Here is a 21110-nt window from a genome sequence, read left to right as displayed (position 1 = left end):
TGTGTGTGTGTGTGTGTGTGTGTGTGTGTGTGTGTGTGTGTGTGTGTGTGTGTGTGTGTGTGTGTGTGCGTGTGAGTGTGTGTGTGTGCGCGTGTGTGTAAGTTTTTGTGTGCATGTAAGTTTTTATGTGCATGTAAGTTTTCGTGTGCATATGTAGGTTTGTGTGTGTGTGTGTGTGTGTGTGTGTGTGTGTGTGTGTGTGTGTGTGTGTAAGTTTTTGTGTGTGTGTAAGTTTTGGCGTGTGTGTGTGTGTAAGTGTTTGTGTGTTAGCGTAAGTTTTCGTGTGTATGTGTTTGTGTGTGTGTGTATGTGTGTGTGTGTGTGTGTGTGTGTGTGTAAGTTTTTGTGTGTGTGTAAGTTTTTGCGTGTGGGTGTAAGTTTTTGTGTGTGTGTGTGTAAGTTTTTGTGTGTGTAAGTTTTTGTGTGTGTGTGTGTGTGAGTTTTAGAGTGTGTGTGTAAGTTTTTGTGTGTGTGTGTGTGTAAGTTTTTGTGTGTCTAAGATTTTGTGTGTGTAAGTTTTTGCGTGTGTGTGTGTATAAGTTTTTGTGTGCATGTAAGTTTTGGTGTGCATGTGTATTTTTTTGTGTGTGTGTGTGTGTGTGTGTGTGTAAGTTTTTGTGTGTGTGTGTAAGTTTTTGAGTGTGTGTGTAAGTTTTAGTGTGTGTGTGTGTGTAAGTTTTTGTGTGTGTGTTTATGTTTTTGTTCATGTGTGTTAGTTTTCGTGTGTGTGTGTGTGTAAGTTTTAGTGTGATTGTGTTAGTTTTTGTGTGTGTGTTAGTTTTGTCGTGTGTGTGTAAGTTTTCGTGTGTGTATGTGTAAGTTTTGTGAGTGTGTGTGTGTGTAAGTTTTTGTGCGTGTGTGTGTTAGTTTTTTGTGTTCATTTGTATGTTTTTGTGTGTGTGTGTGTGTGTGTGTGTAAGTTTTGTGTGTGTGTGTGTGTGTAAGTTTTTGTGTGCATGTAAGTTTTTGTGTGCATGTAAGTTTTCGTGTGCATGTGTAAGTTTTTGTGTGTGTGTGTGTGTGTGTAAGTTTTTGTGTGTGTGTTTGTTTTGTAGTGTGTGTGTTAGTTTTCGTGTGTGTGTGTGTGTAAGTTTTCGTGTGCATGTGTAAGTTTTTGTGTGTGTGTAAGTTTTGGCGTGTGTGTGTAAGTTTTCTTGTGTGTATGTGTTAGTTTTGTGAGTGTGTTTGTGTGTATGTTTTTGTAAGTGTTTTTGGGTGTTTTTTTGTGTTATTGTGTTAGTTTTTGTGTGTGTGTGTGTGTGTGTGTGTGTGTGTGTGTGTGTGTATTTTTTTGTTTGTGTTTTATTTTTGGCGTGTGTGTGTGAGTTTTCGTGTGTGTGTGTGTGTAAGTTTTGTATGTGTGTGTGTGTGTGTGTGTAAGTTTTTGTTTGCATTTAAGTTCTTGTGTGCATGTAAGTTTTCGTGTGCATGTGTAAGTTTTTGTGTGCTTCCCAAATCATAATTTTCTGAAAGGACACACCTATGAAAGGCTAAGAAATCTAGCTTAGAAAAGTCAAAAATAGCAAATTAACCATCCTAAATCATAGGTTTCAGTCAACACACACCTTCGAATGGCTATGAAATCCTGCTCAGAAAAGTCAAAAAATATCACCCCCCACACCCCCAAATCATATATTTTAGACAGCAAACACCTACGAAAGACAAAGAAATCCGGTTATGAAAAGTCAGAAATAGCAAATTACATATCCCAAATCATAGGTTTCAGACAACACTCACCTATGAACGGCTAAGAAATCTAGCTCAGAAAAGTCAAAAATAGCAAACTAGTCATCCCAAATCATAGGTTTCAGTCAACACACACCAACGAAAGACTAAGAAACCTAGCTCAGAAAAGTCAAAAATAGCAAACTATTCATCCCAAATCATAGGTTTCAGACACTACACACCTATGAAATACTAGAAAACCTTAGCTCAGAAAAGCCTGAAATAGCAACCCACACATCCCAAATCATAGGTTTCAGACACCACACACCTACGAAAGACTAAGAAATCCGGTTATGAAAAGTCGGAAATAGCAAATTACACATCCCAAACTATTGGTTTCAGACAACATTCACCTACGAAATACTAAGAAAACCTTAGCTCAGAAAAGTCAAAAATAGCAAACTACATATCCCAAATCATAAGTTTCACTCAACACATACCTATGAAAGGCTAAGAAACCTAGCTCAGAAAAGTCGAAAATAGCAAACTACACATCCCAAATCATAGGTTTAATAAAATACAAAACTATGAAAGAATAATTAATCCCAAAAATAAAATCACTGAATATTATTTTAAAAATCAAAAAACATTATTTTAAGACATAATTAAACAACTTATTAATAATTAAACTTATATCATAAAATTATTAAAAAGACAACTACTCATAACAAACTAGAAGTTTCAGACAACAATCACCTATGAGTGACTAAGAATCCTAGCTCTGAAAAGTCCAAAAAGCAAACTACACCTCCCAAATCATAATTTTCTGAAAGGACACACATATGAAAGGCTAAGAAATCTAGCTCAGAAAAGTCAAAAATAGCAAATTAACCATCCCAAATCATAGGTTTCAGTCAACATACACCTACGAATGGCTAAGAAATTCAGCTCAGAAAAGCCTGAAATAGCAACCCACACACCCCAAATCATAGGCTTCAGACACCACACACCTACAAAAGACTAAAAAATCCGGTTATGAAAAGTCGGAAATAGCAAATTACACATCCCAAACTATTGGTTTCAGACAACATTCACCTACGAAATACTAGAAAACCTTAGCTCAGAAAAGCCTGAAATAGCAAACTATACATCCCAAATCATAATGTTGTGACAACACATACCTATGAAAGGCTAAGAAACCTAGCTCGGTAAAGTCGAAAATAGCAAACTACACATCCCAAATCATAGGTTTCAGACACTACACACCTATGAAAGACTAAGAAATCCAACTCAGAAAAGCCCGAAATAGTAATTTACATATCCCAAATCATAAGTTTCAGACAGCATTCACCTACGAAATACTAAGAAACCTTAGCTCAGAAAAGTCTGAAATAGCCAACTACTCATCCCAAACCCGAAGTTTCAGACAACAAACACCTATGAGTGACTAAGAATCCTAGCTCTGAAAGGTCCAAAAAGCAAACTACACCTCCCAAATCATAATTTTCTGAAAGGACACATATATGATAGCCTAAGAAATCTAGCTCAGAAAAGTCAAAAATAGCAAATTAACCATCCCAAATCATAGGTTTCAGTCAACACACACCTACGAATGGCTAAGAAATTCAGCTCAGAAAAGTCAAAAATAGCAAGCCACACATCCCAAATCATAGGTTTCAGACACCACACACCTACGAAAGACTAAGAAATCTGGTTATGAAAAGTCGGAAATAGCAAATTACATATCCCAAATCATAAGTTTCAGACAACACTCACCTATGAACGGCTAAGAAACCTAGCTCAGAAAAGTCAAAAATAGCAAACTAGTCATCCCAAACTATAGGTTTCAGACAACAAACACCTATGATAGGCTAAGAAATCTAGCTCAGAAAAGTCAAAAATAGCAAATTAACCATCCCAAATCATAGGTTTCAGTCAACACACACCTACGAATGGCTAAGAAATCCAGCTCAGAAAAGTCAAAAAAATAGCAACCCACACACCCCAAATCATAGTTTTAAGACACCACACACCTACGAAAGACTAAGAAATCCTGTTATGAATAGTCTGAAATAGCAAATTACATATCCCAAATAATAGGTTTCAGACAACACATACCAATGAACGGCTAAGAAACCTAGCTCAGAAAAGTCAAAAATAGCAAACTAGTCATCCCAAACTATAGGTTTCAGACAACAAACACCTATGAAAGGCTAAGAAATCCAGCTCAGAAAAGTCAAAATTAGCAATCCACCCACCCCAAATCATAGGTTTCATACAACACACACCTGTGAAAGACTAAGAAATCCAGCTCAGAAAAGTCAAAAATAGCAAACTACATATCCCAAATCATCGGTTTCAGTCAACACACACCAACGAAAGACTAAGAAACCTAGCTCAGAAAAGTCAAAAATAGCAAACTATTCACCCCAAACTATTGGTTTCAGTCAACATTCACCTACGAAATACTAGAAAACCTTAGCTCAGAAAAGCCTGAAATAGCAAACTATACATCCCAAATCATAATTTTCTGACAACGCATACCTATGAAAGGCTAAGAAATCCAGCTCAGAAAAGTCGAAAATAGCAAACTACACATCCCAAATCATAAGTTTCTGACACCAAATACCTATGAAAGACTAAGAAATACAACTCAGAAAAGTCAAAAATAGCAAACTACATATACCAAATCATAAGTTTCACTCAACACACACCAACGAAAGGCTAAGAAACCTATCTCATAAAAGACTGAAATATCAAAATACTCATCCCAAACTATTGTTTTCAGACAACAGTCACCTACGTAATACTAGGAAACCTTAGCTCAGAAAAGCCTGAAGTAGCAAACTACACATCCCAAATCATAGGTTTCAGACAACACACATCAACGAAAGACGGGTGCTCGGGGAGAGCCTTTGAGGGTCTGTGGGTTCCTTGAGGGTCGGTGGTCCTTTGGGAGCTCGGGGGGACCTTTGGGGACCGGGGGATGGGCTTTGAGGGTCCGGGGATGGCATTGGGGGGTCTGGGGGGGCCTTGGGGGGTCTGGGGGGCACTTGAGGACCGATTGGTCCTTTGGGAGCCCGGTGGACCTTTGGGGGCGGGGGAGGGCCTTTGGAGGTCCGGGGGGGGGGGCCTTTGGGGCAGTTGGGGACCGGTGGAGGGCCTTTGGGACCCTGTTGGGCTTTTGGGAACTCGATGGGCCTTTGGAGACCGGTGGAGGGCCGTTGAGGGTCTGGGGTGGGCCTTTGGGGGCGCCGGTGGCCCTTTGGGAGCTTGGGGGACCTTTGAGTGTCCGGGGGGGGGGCAGTTGGGGGCCTGGGGGACATTTGGGGACCGGTGGAGGGCCTTTGGGACCCTGTTGGTCTTTTGGGAACTCGATGGGCCTTTGGGGGGCCCGGGGATGGCCATAGAGGGTCTGGGGTGGGCCTTTGGGGGCGCCGGTGGCCCTTTGGGAGCTTGGGGGACCTTTGAGTGTCCGGGGGGCAGTTGGGGGCCTGGGGGACATTTGGGGACCGGTGGAGGGACTTTGGGAGCTTGGGGGGCCTTTGAGGACCGGGGGCTTCCTTCGGGGTTGGGGTAGGAGGATTGGAACCCTTTGGGGTTGGGTTAGAGGACCTCACAACACTGTTCAAATGAAACTTGTGTATTATAACGACCACAGAGTTTCACCTTTAAATTCTCTTCTAAAATCTCTTCAAAAATCTTCTTTTAAAATGTCTCTATCTGTTTCGCCGAAATAGTTCCATAACCTGTCTAAAACGGTTTCGCCCAAATAATCCCTAAACGCAAATTCAGCGTGTTCCTTTGTTATTGGCATCTCTGTGCTAACGCATTTCAAATTAATAGGAAACCTTCTCGCGCGCTAAAACAATTCATCGCTAAGATGTTTCTTGCCTAATTGTTTCCATGGCCTTTGGTTATTAATATTCTTTGGAGTTCGACCAGTAGAACTGTTCCCGAGGCAAAGACATTAATGACTTGGATCTATTCCTGGAGCAGTACCTGTCAGACATTACTAAACTTTGCCCGGAAACAATTTGATTAATGACTGACAGCAAAGTGAGAAAAATACTGTTTTTCCATTCTCACTGACAAAAACCATGAAACATACATAAATTGCTGTTGACATCCATGAAAGTGAGAAAGTTCCTGTTTTTTCATTCTCACTGACAAAAACCATAAAAACATCCAAAAATGTGACAAAATTCCTGTTTTTCAAATTCTCACTGACAAAAACCATAAACCACGTGGTTCTCGTGCCAATATATGGTGTTAAAAAAGTTGTAGATGGCAGCAGGGGTGAGTCGTGGGGGCTTTAGGGTCCCCTCTACTCTTATTACCCTTAGCTTTTCCTTAGACAGTGCAGATTAGCCCTTTTGACAACCTGGATGCACATAGTGTCTTTTGATTCAGTTAATCATCCCCCGAAGTATTCCTTGGAAGTTACTACTTGATATCCTTTATATAAACTGGACGCATATAGCTTCTTTAGATTCAATTTAATATTCCCATCAATATTCCCTTCAAGTACTAAAAGTTTCATTTTAATGCCCTTAGTCTTTTTGCGCCCACCCAGGATCAATCACTCCCCCTTTCTCGATAACAAATCTAACATGTAAGCCATGGGCAAATGACATAATTTACAACCCTTTCCCAAGGAACTGTGGTAGGTAATGTCATCCCTAAAGGCAAAGTTATTGGATTTCTCAACTATATTGAACAATTTGGCTGTTTCAAAATTTTCATCATTCCCGAAGAAAAGGTTTCCATCTAAAAGGCGAGGGGGGCCTGTTGCCCTTCAATGACTTTTAACTCTTAAAAAGGCCACTAGAACTTTCAACTCCCGGTCGAATGAAGCCCGTCAGAAGTTTTTACGAAATTTCCATCCATGTGAAGTGGCTTGATTAAATAAAAAAAAAAAAAAATGCATTGATCCCACTTCGCTTTTCATTGATATGCCGTTATGACATCCTCCATGTAACTGATGTGTTTCGATTTGTTAAAACATCCCCCTCAACATTTCCTAAAAGTTTCGCCTTCATACCCTTAGCCTTAGCAGTAATAGTTGTAGTAATAGTAGCAGTAGTAGTACTAAGGGTAGTAGTAGAAGTAGTATTAGTAGTAGTAGTAGAAGTAGCAGTAGGAGTAGTAGTAGCAGTAGTAGTAGTACTAGTAGTATTAGTATTAGTATACTACTAGTAGTAGTAGTAGTAGTAGTAGTAGTAGTAGTAGTAGTAGTAGTAGTAGAAGCAGCTGTATCAGTAGTAGTAGTAGCATTTGTAGTAGTAGTAGTAGTAATAGTAATTATAGTAGTAGCAATAGTTGTAGCACTAGTAGCAGTAGTAGTAGTTTTAATAGTTGTAGTAGTAGTAATAGTAGCAGTAGTAGTAGTAGTAGCAGTAGTGGTAGCAATGGTAGTGCTAGTTGTAGTAGTAGTAGTAGTAGTAGTAGTATCAGTAGTAGTAGCAAGTGTAGTAGTAGTAGTAGTAGTAGTAGTAGTAGTAGTAGTAGTAGTAGTAGTAGTAGTAGTAGTAGTAGTAGTAGTAGTAGTAATAGTAGTATTAGTAGTAGTAGTAGTAACAGTAGTAGTAGTAGTAGTAGTAGTAGTAGTAGTAGTAGAAGCAGCAGCATAAGTAGTAGTAGTAGCAGTTGTAGCAGTAGTAGTAGTAGTAATAGTAATTATAGTAGTGGCAATAGTTGTAGCACTAGCAGTAGTAGTAGTAGTAGTAGTACTAGTAGTTGTAGTAGTATTAGTAGTAGTAACAGTAGGAGTAGTACTAGTAGTGGTAGTAGTAGTATTAGTAGTAGTAGTAGTAATATTAGTAGTAGTAGTAGTAGTTGTAGCAACAGTAGTAGTAGCAGTACTAGTAGTAGTGGTGGCAGTAGTAATGGTAGTAGTAGCAGTAATAATAGTAGTAGCAACAGTAGTAGTAGTAGTAGTAGTAGCAGTGCTAGTAGTAGTAGTAGTAATAGTAGTAGCAGTAGTAGTAGTAGTAGTAGTTGTAGTAGTATTAGTAGTAGTAACAGTAGGAGTGGTAGTATAGTAGTGGTAGTAGTAGTAGTAATAGTAATAGTAGTACTAGTAGTACTAGTAGCAGTAGTTGTAGTAGTATTAGTAGTAGTGACAGTAGGAATGGTAGTAGTAGTGGTAGTAGTAGTAGTAATAGCAATGGTAGCACTAGTAAAAGTAGTAGCAGCAGTAATAGTAGTAGTAGTAGTAGTAGTAGTAGCAGTAGTAGCAATAGTAGCAGTAGTAGTAGTAGCAGTAACAGTAATAGTAGTAGTAGTAGTAGTGGTAGCAGTAGTAGTACTAGTAGTAGTAGTAGTAGCAGTAGTAGCAGTGATCGTAGTAGTTGTAGCAGCAGCAGTAGTAGTTGTAGTAGTAGTTGTAGTTGTAGTAATAGTAGTTGTAGTAGTAGTAGTAGTAGTAGTAGTAGTAGTAGCGGTAGTAGTAATACTAGTACCAGCAGTAGCCGTGGTAGTAGCAATAGTATGTACTTAGAGCCAATTGGTTAGATTAACAACCCCTTCAACATGCTCTGAAAGTTTCAACTTTTTACCTGAAGCCGTTCCTAAGATATTGCTGATACACCTTTCTAGTAGCCGGCATGCGCATAGTGTGTATTGCTTTAGTTCCATATCCTTGTCAACATTCAGCTATTTTTGAGACCCAGGATCAAACATGTCACCTTTCCCAAGAACAAATCCCATACGTAAACAATGAGCAAATTGCATAACTTACAGCCATTGCTTCAAGGAATTGGGGTGGGGGGTCATTTCATCCCCAGAGACAGGTCTATTGAAACTTTAAACTATTCTGAACAAAATGGTTATCTCAAAATTTTGTCTGATATCTTTTGGGAACTTTACTCTTAACAGAGACAGCGCCGATGCGGTCATAGAACCTAAGAGCAATTGAAAAAAACAAGCCCAGTCAATTGACTTTGATACTGAATGGCTCATTTACTGATGAATGAATAAACAAAAAATGTAATATTTACGTCCCGGAGATGTGGAAAGGACATTCCTGATAAAAAACTTAAGCAATCACATTTTTCCCAATTTGTTAAGCTCAACCACCAATAATACTTCTTTTTTTGTTAGGTCAGTGAAATTTCGTCCCCATGTGTTAGAGGGAGACTAGGAAGCCTGGCGGGAATATTTCTTACAGCAGGTATTCTTGTTGCTTATGGGTTTGGTGCATTTTTAAATTGGAATCAGTTGTCTTTTTTGGGCATAACCTTCCCAGCTCTACTTGGATTATCGACTCTTTTTATACCTGAGTCTCCATCGTGGTATATAATAAAGCAAAAAGACAGTCTTGCTCTAAAATCACTGCAGAGGCTGAGAGGTAGGTAAGGTTTTCACTTTTTAATTAATCTTTATTAATTTTTTACAGTTCTTATGGTATTTAGTTTCATAATATACTGTTACTTTATGATTTTATTTAACCGTCCGACTCTGCTTTATTGGTTTTATAGAAAATGAAATTTTATTTCTTATCAAAATGAGAAAATATTTATTTTAGAAGCTGGTCATATTGTACAGCTGAATTTCGTTTTATACGTTAAATAAAGAAAAAACAACAGAAACAACAAAGAACAACAAGCAAGCCTTAAAAACTAATTAAAAACGTAATGTGTCAGACATAAAATCATCAGTATGAAAATTTAAGGAATTAAATAAAAATTATAGACTATGAAAATTGAACACCAAAAACTAACAAAATAAATTTTGCACAAGGAATTGAAAAATCACGTACGTAACATATCGGTTATGTGGGTAACAAAAGTTCTTCTTCATGCTTTATCCTCTTTATAGCATGGGGCTGTGGTATCTGTGACATCACTAATATGGTATTAGCATATATGTCGCTGGAGATGGCAGCACAGTAATTTCACAGTATATAGTGCGTGCGTTTTCTTTGCACAAATTCAAATGCTAAAATAATTTATATTTTTCTACTTTTTGCTTAAATTTGGGCTGCCTATGAAGTTTTGGCTACGTTAATTAAGGACATAAATTTTGTGTAATTCAATAGCTTTGATAAAGTATAATATTATATTCTGAAACATTTTTAAAGAAAAACAAATTTCCTGGCTTTTTTCGGCAAACTTTGAGTAACGTGTTTTTTATAATGACAATTAACTTTAAAGCAATTTTGAAGATTGTATTCGATCTTCGCAGCTCCAAATATACAGTGAATAGCCTCAAAAACCTTTTCAAAGCCAAAGTATCTATTTTTTAATTTTTAGCAGAAATACAGGTCTTTATGTACGATTTTGGGCCATTTTTTTGGTTTCAATTTTTTTCTGAATTTTAGAATGCTGTTTTCCAGATTTTTCTGAACATTTTTGTGTAAAAATCATTTGTGAGTGATTGACTATGTTTGACTATTTTTTCAACGCGGAATAAATAGCCAAATTTACTTGGATTAAACTCTTTCCTTAGTTGGTTGTCTATTTTGCCAAATTTTACAAACTTTCTTATTTCACAAAAGCTTCATCTCCAAAATCTGTTTTTTAATTTAACTTATTATAAAATGTGCTTCGCTCTCTAGCTGTTAATGAGCAAATAAAACACTATTATGAAGTGCAGTGTTGTAATAAAAACAATTGTTCTTGGAGAAAGCGTTTTCATAGTCACTGCAACTACCACGGGAGACCTTTCACAGTGTTAATCCACCAGAGGATAATAGAATAGTGAAGATTCCTCTCTCAATTCCAGACTTTTCGTGCTTCTTATGTTACCTTTTGCAATATTACTTTGTATTTCTGCTACTTTTAATTACATTCTTTTGAGGGTAACGCGACGTATCTTGTTTTTCTCTTTACCGACAATTTAGTATTATTATTTTCAGGGATTCCACCTTTTACACTTCACTAACACATTCGCTTGCCACCTACATTTCTCTTTCATCATGCATATAGTTCCTGGTAGAAATTAGTATTATTAATTGGCGAGAAGACCTTCAGACTCTGCAAATCTACCTTCCAGTCTTTCATTCAATCATTATCTCCACTTGTAACACTACCCAAGTGGTCAAATTTAGGGTAATTCACGATTTAGCTTAGGATTAGCTTTTGAAAGACCAAAGCTAATTTTTTAACTATTGTAAAAAAAAAAGGGTCTATCTTGGACTGCAAATCCATGCCAGTGAGTAAGTAGAGCTAAACCACTGCTAGAAAGAGCTACAAATATCCCTCTTTTGCAAAAGTACCTTGACTTTCTATCATAATTGCTAGACCATCTCTATTCATTAAGTTGCACATATTCCGCTATTTATGAATCTTTTAGTGAACCTTCACGTGACTTGAGGTTTGGAGCGAAGTTAAAGTCAGTAAAAATATTTTTGAAGCAGGTCATGATTTTCAGACGATACTTTTACCGACAATATTTGCGTAGCTTGGCTGCTGCAGAAGAAAGCTGTCATACTTGAAAGCTCTTAAACTCAAAATAAGGCAAAACTAATTTCATTCAATTATAAAAATAAAACCAGTTCAATATTCACATTAATACATCAAATCAAGAAGTTTCAAAATGATTTATATAATTCATTAATCATAGAATTAAAATTTAAACATCTTCATTTAAACAGTTAAAGAAAATCAATTAAATCAAACAATTTTCATTTACAGGAATACAGATGTAAGCGGAGAATTTAAAATTAAGAAGGAGAGTTCGGAGAAGATCAAAAATATGCCCGAGATCACACTACGTAATGCAAGTGACCCTAAATTTTGGAAGCCTCTCGCCCTATCATCGATGCTAATGATCGCCCAACAGTTATCCGGTAACTTGGCTGTAGTTTTTAATACTGTGAGTACTAGCACTGTTAGAAAATACTACTATGAAATATTAGTACTTTACTGGGAACTGAGCTTGCTTGATTTCTTAGATAATCTAATTTGTATACTGAAAGTTAACGATGCCATTGCCAATTAAAGACTATAGAACCATGTAAATTAGTCTTTCATTTTTCTTAGGATATTCGGGGAGTTTTCAGTTCCAAAGAGATCACCCTGTTTTTGGCGTCGGTGTTGGTTTTCAGTATAGTGCTAGTATTTGAAAATTCAATAAATTTGGGGAAATATCTTGAATGATTTACTTTGGCTAGTTTTGTACATATATGCTGCATAAACTGTGAAGAAATAACTTTAGTTCGTTTTAAGTTATCGCTTCACTCTTTACTTCCGCAAGCAAAACTTTTTTATGGATAGACGAAAGAGATGTGTTCTCAACAGTGTGAGAGTCTTCATGAATTTTGCCATCCTTCACCCCATCCCCTTTCCATCACTATTCGTTTGTATGCTAAACATATTGAAGCTAAGACTAAAAATATATGATAAGCACGAAGTTTGTCTAAGATTACCAAAGCTCATTGCTTTTACCAGAGTAAGCCGTTGAGGTAGATACTTCAGAAAGAACAGGTAGCCTATACGTGCATATTATGAGAGTAACCGTAGTAGAAACTCTTGATTGTAAGGAGGGAGGTAAGGAGGGGATTTTCATTAACAGCTTTCAAATATTTTTTGATCGAATAGACATCTTGGGAATTTCACTCATTTGTATTTCGCACAATTTGGCTAGATTTTCCTTTTTTGCCGCCATAATCTAGTTCGTAGCTTAGTAAAGGCACTAGAGCTTTCCGTTTCCATTCAAATGAGCCCTTACTTACGCCATCTCATTTAGTGTGATCACTTCTAGGAAAAAATGAAAAAAGAGAACATAGCGGTTAAACTATCCACGTTGAAATGTCATTTTCCTTAATTTTTAATACAAGGAGCTTTAGAATTCCCTAGATTTTGAAATAAAATTAAGTTGTCAAAAATTCATGGCTAATTGGAGAAAAAGCCAAGACAGTTGATAGTTTGAGTGAGAGGCACAGCTGGCATAAGCCTTTTTCAGGAATGTATAAAAATGATGTCGTTTCCCTTAATGATAGATAGTTATAAATTATTAAAAAGTATAACATTACTTTCAAGTTAATGATATATTATTGATTTCAACCATATTTTTCAAAATTCCATTCCTAACCCTGGATTTTTCCAGATTTCTAAAACTCGCGCTTACCCCTATACCTTTCTCCATCCCCAATAATATTCAAAGGCTTCATTTTTATTGATTTCAAGCCTGTTGGATTTTTCCAGATTTTCTAAAATTTGCGGACATCCCTATATCTTCCTCATTCACCCATAAAATCTATAACTTCTATTTTATTGATTTCAAGCCAATTGTTTTTACCCAAATTCCGCTCCTAACATTTGATTTTTTCAGATGTTCTAAAATTTGCTTACACCCCAAAACCTTGTCCCCGTCATATTTACAATGTTTTCTTTTTGTCGATTTCAAGACTATTTTTGTCCAAATTGTGTTTCTAATCTTTTTTTTTTTTCTATTGCTTCACTTACCTTAGTAGTATTATGAGTAAAGACGGTAGGAGCAGTGAAGATGTTAAAAGTAGAATAGCCAACGCCCAGGGGTTTTTTTCACAGTTAAAAAAGTTTGGAAGAATAGGAAGATTTCTAAAACTCGCGCTTACCCCTATACCTTTCTCCATCCCCAATAATATTCAAAGGCTTCATTTTTATTGATTTCAAGCCTGTTGGATTTTTCCAGATTTTCTAAAATTTGCGGACATCCCTATATCTTCCTCATTCACCCATAAAATCTATAACTTCTATTTTATTGATTTCAAGCCAATTGTTTTTACCCAAATTCCGCTCCTAACATTTGATTTTTTCAGATGTTCTAAAATTTGCTTACACCCCAAAACCTTGTCCCCGTCATATTTACAATGTTTTCTTTTTGTCGATTTCAAGACTATTTTTGTCCAAATTGTGTTTCTAATCTTTTTTTTTTTTCTATTGCTTCACTTACCTTAGTAGTATTATGAGTAAAGACGGTAGGAGCAGTGAAGATGTTAAAAGTAGAATAGCCAACGCCCAGGGGTTTTTTCACAGTTAAAAAAGTTTGGAAGAATAGGAAGAACAGTTTGCAAACCAAGATTAGAATATTGGAAGCTACACTCATGACAGTGGTAAAAAATATGGTTCTGAAGCAAAGAGGCTCCAAAAAGCGGATGAAGATTTGCTAGATGTTTTCCAGAGAAATTTCCTATTGATTGTTCTGGATACCTGCCTGACTGACCGTATTTTGAACAGTAGGGTGTACGGAAAGTGTGGTTCAATCCTGCTTTCTAAGGCTATAATGAGAGTAAGGTTGAGACGGCTAGGACACGTTCTGCGGATGAAGGATGACAGATCATCAAAGATTGTCCTTTTCGGCCAACCGTCTTGGGCTAAACGGAAATCAGGTCGTCCGCGGTTGGTTTATGATGATGTCATAAAGATAGATTTAAGTGAAATGGGAACAGTGATGAGGGAGGCTTTGAATAGATTTGGATGGAGGAGGAGTGTGCATAGCTGTGTTGGCCTCAGGCGGCTTGGTGCTTCGGTGAGTTGTTAGTAGTAGTAGTAGTTCTGGAATTTACGCACACTCCGATATCTCTCTTCGTCCTTCATAGTGTTTAAAAGCATTCCTTATTTTGATTTTGTGCAATTATTTTCCAAATTACGCTCCTAGCCATTGATTTTTCCAGATTTTCTAAAATTTATGCACACACCTATACCCCTCTCCTTCCCCATCATATTTAAAAGGCCTCCTTTAATTGATTTCAAGCTAATTTTTTTCCAAATCGCGTTTTTAGTCTTGGATTTTTCCATGATTTTCTGGACTATGTGTACATTTCTATACCTTTTCATCCTCCACAATATTAAAACGTTCTATTTTTATTGTTCTTAGGCCCAAATTTTCCAATTGGGCTCCTAACTTTGTATTTTGGCACATTTGTGAAATTTACAGATATTTCTATATTTTGCTCCTTCCCTCAATAATATTTCAAACTCTTACGTTTTATTGTTTCAAGCCATTTTTTCTCCAGATTTCTCTCCTAACCTATTTTGTAAGATTTTCTGGAATTTTTGTACAGCCCTAGGCCATTTCCACCAAGACCTTTGAGAGAAGGATATCCCTTTTTCCCCCAAAATACTTAGTGCTCTTTCCGATAACTTTTCTTTACTAGCATAGTTTTTCATCCTTCTGTAATCTTTATTTAATTATGTGAAGGCAAGGGCAGCTTGGAAAACCTTAGAATTCTCACTTTATAGCCAATAAATACTAATATTCTACTTCACCGTGAATTGCATTCTCATGGTTCCTTAGAATTTCCTTTTATTCAAAAAGTGGCAACATCTCCATCGTCCCATTATTCATTTAATTTGAAAGTCTTAATTTTTCTGAGACAAATTTACCTTAATAAAATATTCTTAAGTCCTCTGTTATGTGACTGCCATATTCGGTTCTTAGAGAACGGTTATCGTGGAGGGGCAACTCATCTGATTATAGCCTGGCCTATCACAGAGGGGCCTTAGAATAAATCGAGAAAAATAAAATTACTAAGTACTCTTAATCATCTAGTATTTATGTTTCCAAATAGAAGGATTTTTCAAAAATATTACTATTATATCTAATGGATTTTTCTTTACTAGACAAAGTTACCTCAATAAAATATTTCCAAGTCCCCTGGCATGTGACTGCGATATTCAGTACTTAGAGAACGGTTGTCATGGAGGGGCAACTCCTCTCATTATAGCCTGGCCTATCACCGAGGGGCCTTGGAATAAATCAAGAAGAAGAAAATTACTAAGCATTGTTAATCATCCAATATTTAAGTTTCCAAATAGAAGGATTTTTCTAAAATATAACTATTGTATCTAATGGATTTTTCTTCACTAGCAAAATTTTCAGGTGCCCCTTGTCTGAAAAATCCCATTTGAACCACTGGATCATAATTCATATATAGCCAACTTTGAATACTTGAAATCCCTTAAATCAAAAACTGCGCTGATCCATTTATAGTTTCAATTTATACTTTATCCGTTGGCACAACACCCTTCACGTATAAATATTTAGCCCCCCCCCCCAAAAAAAAACAACAACACACATATACCTATGATTTTGCCCTCCACAGTTTTAAGGTTACTCCCAAGTTTACTGTACGGATTTATTATTCTATCGTAAAAACAATTTTGACTAATAAAATTCAATATGCTAGATTAACACTTTTCTTCATAGTCAAACATATTACACTTAATTTTCCCTCAATAATAGCCTCAATAATCCCTCTGCAAGGCGAATTCTTAAAACTAATATATTGACTGTCGAAAACCCTGCGCATCTTTCACTGATTTGTTAGAAGCTAAATCAATATTATTCACTCTTACTTTAAGTTTACCTGGATTTTTAACTTCAATTTCTTGTTTTGAGCAAATAGACTCAAAACTCAGAACTTTAAAAATCTCGAAATAATTTGAAGAAAAACTTGAAGAAACTTGGAAACAGGTAGATTAGAAACAGGTAGATCGAGGTAGATCCATCTAAGGAAAGATAAGACTATCAAACAACATAAATGATGGGACAATAGAGATTTTGTCCTTTTTTGGCAAATATGGAAAGTCTAAGGGGTAATGAGAGTACAATTCACGGTGAAAAGAAAAATTAGCACTTTTTGGCTAAGAAGTGAGCATTCTAAAATTTATTCAAGCTACCCTCCCCTTCGCATTATTAAATAAAGATTAAGGAATTACGAAAACCACAATAGTAACAAAAGAAATTGGAAAGACTGTTAAGTACTTTTGGTAAAAAAAAAGTGAAAATTCTACTTCTAAATGTTTTGGTGGAAATCAAAATTCACATATTCCAGAAAATCTGCAAAGTTCAAGGCTAGGAAAGGACTTTGAAAAAAACTGTCTTGAAATTAATAAAAAGGAAGAGTTTCAAATATCATTGAGGGAAGAAGGAAGGTATAGGGTGTAGGCGAATTAAATAAAAATGTGGGAAATCCACGGTTAGGAGCGCAAGTAAAAAAAAAAAAAATGGCTTTAAATATATAAAAAGGAAGAGTTTTAAATATCATTGAGGGAAGAAGGACGATATAGGGTGTAGGCAAATTAAATAAGAATCTGGCAAATCCATGGTTAGGAGCGCAAGTGAAAAAAAAAAAGAAATGACTTGAAATCAATAAAAAAGAAAAGTTTTAATTATCATTGAGGGAAGAAGGAAGGTATAGGATGTACGCAAATTAAATAAAAATCTGGGACATCCACGTTTAGGAGCGCAAGTAAAAAAAAGAAAATTCCTTGAAATCAATAAAAAGGCAGAGTTTTAAATATCATTGAGGGAAGAAGGATAAATTAAATAATATAAGGTGTATTATAATATACACCTTATAAAAATAATATAAGGTGTGGGTAAATTAAATAAAAATCTGGGAAATCCACGGTTAGGAGCGCAAGTAAAAAAACTGCCTTGAAATCAATAAAAAAGAAGAGTTTTAAATATCATTGAGGGAAGAAGGAAGGTATAGCGTGTAGACAAATTAAATAAAATTCGGGGAAATCCACGGTTAGGGGCGCAAGTAAAAAAAAAGCCTTGAATTAAATAAAAAGGAAGAGTTTTAAATATCATTGAGGGAAGGAGGAAGGTATAGGGTGTAGGAAAATTAAATAAAAATCTGGGAAATCCACGGCTAGGAGCGCAAGTAAAAAAAAAATGCCTTGAAATGAATAAAAAAGAAGAGTTTTAAATATCATTGAGGGAAGAAGGCAGGTATGGGGTATAGGCAAATTAAATAAAAATTTGGGAAATCCACGGTTAGGAGCGCAAGTAAAAAAAAATGCCTTGAAATCATTAAAAAGGAACACGTTTTAAATATCACTGAGGGAAGAAGGAAGGTATAGGGTGTACGCAAATTAAATAAAAATCTGGGAAATCCACGGTTAGGAGCGCAAGTAAAAAAAAAATGCCTTGAAATAAATAAAAAGGCAGAGTTTTAAATATCATTGAGGGAAGAAGGAAGAAATAGGGTGTACGCAAATTAAATAAAAATCTGGGAAATCCACGGTTAGGAGCCCAAGTAAAAAAAAATGCCTTGAAATCAATAAAAAGGAAGAGTTTTAAATGTCATTGAGGGAAGAAGGAAGGTATAGGGTGTAGGAAAATTAAATAAAAATCTGGGAAATCCACGGTTAGGAGCGCAAGTAAAAAAAATGCCTTGAAATCAATAAAAAAGAAGAGTTTTAAAAATTATTGAGGGAAGAAGGAAGGTATAGGGTGTAGGGAAATTAAATACAAATCTGGGAAATCCACGATTAGGAGCGCAAATAAAAAAAATGCCTTGAAATACATAAAAAGGCAGAGTTTTAAATATCATTGAGGGAAGAAGGAAGGTATAGGGTGCACGCAAATGAAATAAAAATCTGGGAAATCCACGGTTAGGAGCGCAAGTAAAAAAAGAAATGGCTTGAAATAAATAAAAAGGAAGAGTTTTAAATATCATTGAGGGAAGGAGGAAGGTATAGGGTGTAGGAAAATTAAATTAAAATCTGGGAAATCCACGGCTAGGAGTGCAAGTAAAAAAAAATGCCTTGAAATGAATAAAAAAGAAGAGTTTTAAATATCATTGAGGGAAGAAGGAAGGTATAGGCTATAGGCAAATTAAATAAAAATCTGGGAAATCCACGGTTAGGAGCGCAAGTAAAAAAAAAAAATGCCTTGAAATCAATAAAAAGGAACACGTTTTAAATATCACTGAGGGAAGAAGGAAGGTATAGGGTGTACGAAAATTAAATAAAAATCTGGGGAATCCACGGTTAGCAGCGCAAGTAAAAAAAATGCCTTGAAATCAATAAAAAAGAAGAGTTTTAAAAATTATTGAGGGAAGAGGAAGGTATAGGGCGTAGGCAAATTAAATAAAAATCTGGGAAATCCACGATTAGGAGTGCAAGTAAAAAAAAATGCCTTGAAATAAACAAAAAGGCAGAGTTTTAAATATCATTGAGGGAAGAAGGAAGGTATAGGGTGTACGCAAATTAAATATAAATCTGGGAAATCCACGGTTAGGAGCGCAAGTAAAAAAAGAAATGGCTTGAAATCAATAAAAAGGCAGAGTTTTAAATATCACTGAGGGAAGAAGGAAGGTATAGGGTATAGGTAAATTAAATAAGAATCTGGGAAATCCACGGTTAGGAGCGCAAGTAAAAAAAAAAATGCATTGAAATCAATAAAAAGGAAGAGTTTTAAATATCATTGAGGGAAGAAGGAAGGTATAGGGTGTAGGCAAATCAAATAAAAAATCTGGAAAATCCACGGTTAGGAGCGCAAGTAAAAAAAAAAATGCCTTGAAATCAATAAAAAGGAAGAGTTTCAAATATCATTGGGGGAAGAAGGAAGGTATAGGGTGTAGGCAAATTTAATAGAAATCCACGGTTAGGAGCGCAAGTAAAAAAAAAATTGCTTGAAATCAATAACAAGAAAGCCTTTTAAATATTATGACGGAAGAGGAGAGGTATATGTACGCATATTTCAGAAATTCTGGAGAAACTCAAGGTTAGAAGCACAATTCGGTAAAAAAAATTGACTAGAAATCAGTAAAAAGCAAACATTTTAAATGTCGTGGGGGAAGGAGAAAAGTATAGGAGTGTACGTAAATTTCTGAAAATCTGGAAACATACAAGGTTAGGAGCGCAATTTGGAAAAAGTTGGCTTGTATTCAATAAAAATGACGTGTTTTAAATAGGTCAGAATGTAGAGGGGCGTTGGCAAATATAGAGGTTTTGAAAATCTGGAAAAAATGCAACGTTAGGAGCCGAATTTGGAAAACATTGACTTGGAATCAATAAAAAGGAGGGCTTTTTAAGTATTATGGGGCATGTAGGAACGTATAGGGGTGTACACAAATTTCTGAAAATCTGGAAACATACAAGGTTAGGAGCGCAATTTGGAAAAAGTTGGCTTGTATTCAATAAAAATGACGTGTTTTAAATAGGTAGAATGTAGAGGGGCGTTGGCAAATATAGAGGTTTAGAAAAACTGGAAAAAATGCAACGTTAGGAGCCGAATTTGGAATACATTGACTTGGAATCAATAAAAAGGAGGGCTTTTTAAGTATTATGGGGTATGTAGGAGCGTATAGGGGTGTACACAAATTTCAGAAAATCTGGAAAATGCCAAGATTTGGAGCACAATTTGTAAAAAATAGGCCTGAAATCAATAAAAAAGAAGCCTTTTAAATATAATGGGAGAAAGAGAAAGTTATAGGAGTGCACGTGAATTTCAGGACATCCGGAAAAAATCAATGTTAGTAGCGAAATTTGGAAAGATAATCTTGAAATCAATAAACAGTAAGCCTTTTAAATATTGTGGGGAATAGATAAAGGAATAGAGGTGTATGTAAATTCCAGAAAATCTGAAAAATCCACGGTTAGAAGTACAAGTTGGAAAAAATAAGGTTTATATCAATAAAATTTAAATATCTTAAATTATATAAAGGAAGGACAATTCAATGTGGGTAGTTTAACCATTATGTCATCTTTTTTCTTTTTTTTTTCCTAAAAGTGATCTTACTAAATGAGATGGCGTAAGCAAGGGATTAGTTGAATGAAAACAGAAAGTTCTAGTGCCTTTACTAAGTTACGAATAATATACTTTTAAATAATGAAAATACTTTTTACAATACCTCAAGAATGGTAGAGCTTATTTACGTTTTTTTTTTTGCTTCAAACAAATAAAATTTTCATTTCAAAGGTTTTTAAAGTGAATCAGTATTTGTATTTACCCATCATTTATATTTGTTGCGCTCATAAAGGATAAACCCTGTTCAATTTTAGCTTTGATGTTACTCTTTACTTTCAATTTATCTTAGGTCTCAATATTTGAGTCGACAGGCAGTACCCTGAGTCCATCCGCATCATCTGTTATAACTGGTAGCATCATGGTGATCTTTGCTATTGGCATGACGTTCCTGATTGATAAAGCTGGAAGGAAGGCTCTCCTTTTAATTTCTTCAGCAGGGATGGGATTGTCACATTCATTGTTAGGCAGCTATTTTTATATTCAGGTAAAAGAGTAACCTCTAGCATATGGAAAATAGGATTCTTTTATGGTGATCTAAAATCAATGGAATATGTAGCTATCCCAACACTGGAAAGAATTCATGAGAAGGGGTGACTATAATAAACACACACAGATAGTGATGTTATTTAAAAAAAAAAATAATGAAAATAAGACAGTGAAGTTAATTCAAAAGTTAAGCAAGAACACTTTATTTTTGAACTACGCAATTTTCTTTGTTCAACTTTTAAATAACATGATTTTTTTTTAAATTGACAGTTTTACTATCCAAATTAAGACGCTGGTCAACTTTGATTTATTTAGTCACATTTATTTTTGAAAAATTTAAACGTCCAAAACTATAAACAGTTTTGATAGCTTTAGTTTAAAATGGTGATTAGCACTCTGATTAGGTTGGGCATCAATGAGAAAAATACCTACCGTCTTAAAAATTGTCCGTCTCTAAAAACGGCTCTTGAAAACGAAAACACACT

General features: G+C 35.6%; 1 protein-coding gene across 3 annotated transcripts in view; it reads left to right on the top strand.

The window, feature by feature from the left end:
- The window catches only part of LOC148940773 (trehalose transporter 1-like protein), a 136732-nt gene that overhangs the window by 111062 nt on the left and 4560 nt on the right, over nt 1-21110 (top strand). For all 3 annotated transcript variants that reach the window (XM_089105658.1, XM_089105660.1, XM_089105659.1), the window contains 3 exons: nt 8770-9020; nt 11304-11484; nt 20429-20623. In XM_089105658.1, coding sequence (XP_088961784.1) covers nt 8770-9020; nt 11304-11484; nt 20429-20623 — 627 coding nt within the window. The remainder of the gene's footprint in view (nt 1-8769; nt 9021-11303; nt 11485-20428; nt 20624-21110) is intronic.

The sequence above is a fragment of the Artemia sp. Qi Xiang Cuo genome, chromosome 19, assembly GCF_049724085.1.
Source record: "Artemia sp. Qi Xiang Cuo chromosome 19, ASM4972408v1, whole genome shotgun sequence".
NCBI lineage: Eukaryota > Metazoa > Arthropoda > Branchiopoda > Anostraca > Artemiidae > Artemia > Artemia sp. Qi Xiang Cuo.
The sequence above is the reverse complement of the archived record's forward strand: the minus strand, read 5'-3'. Positions and strand labels throughout refer to the sequence as shown.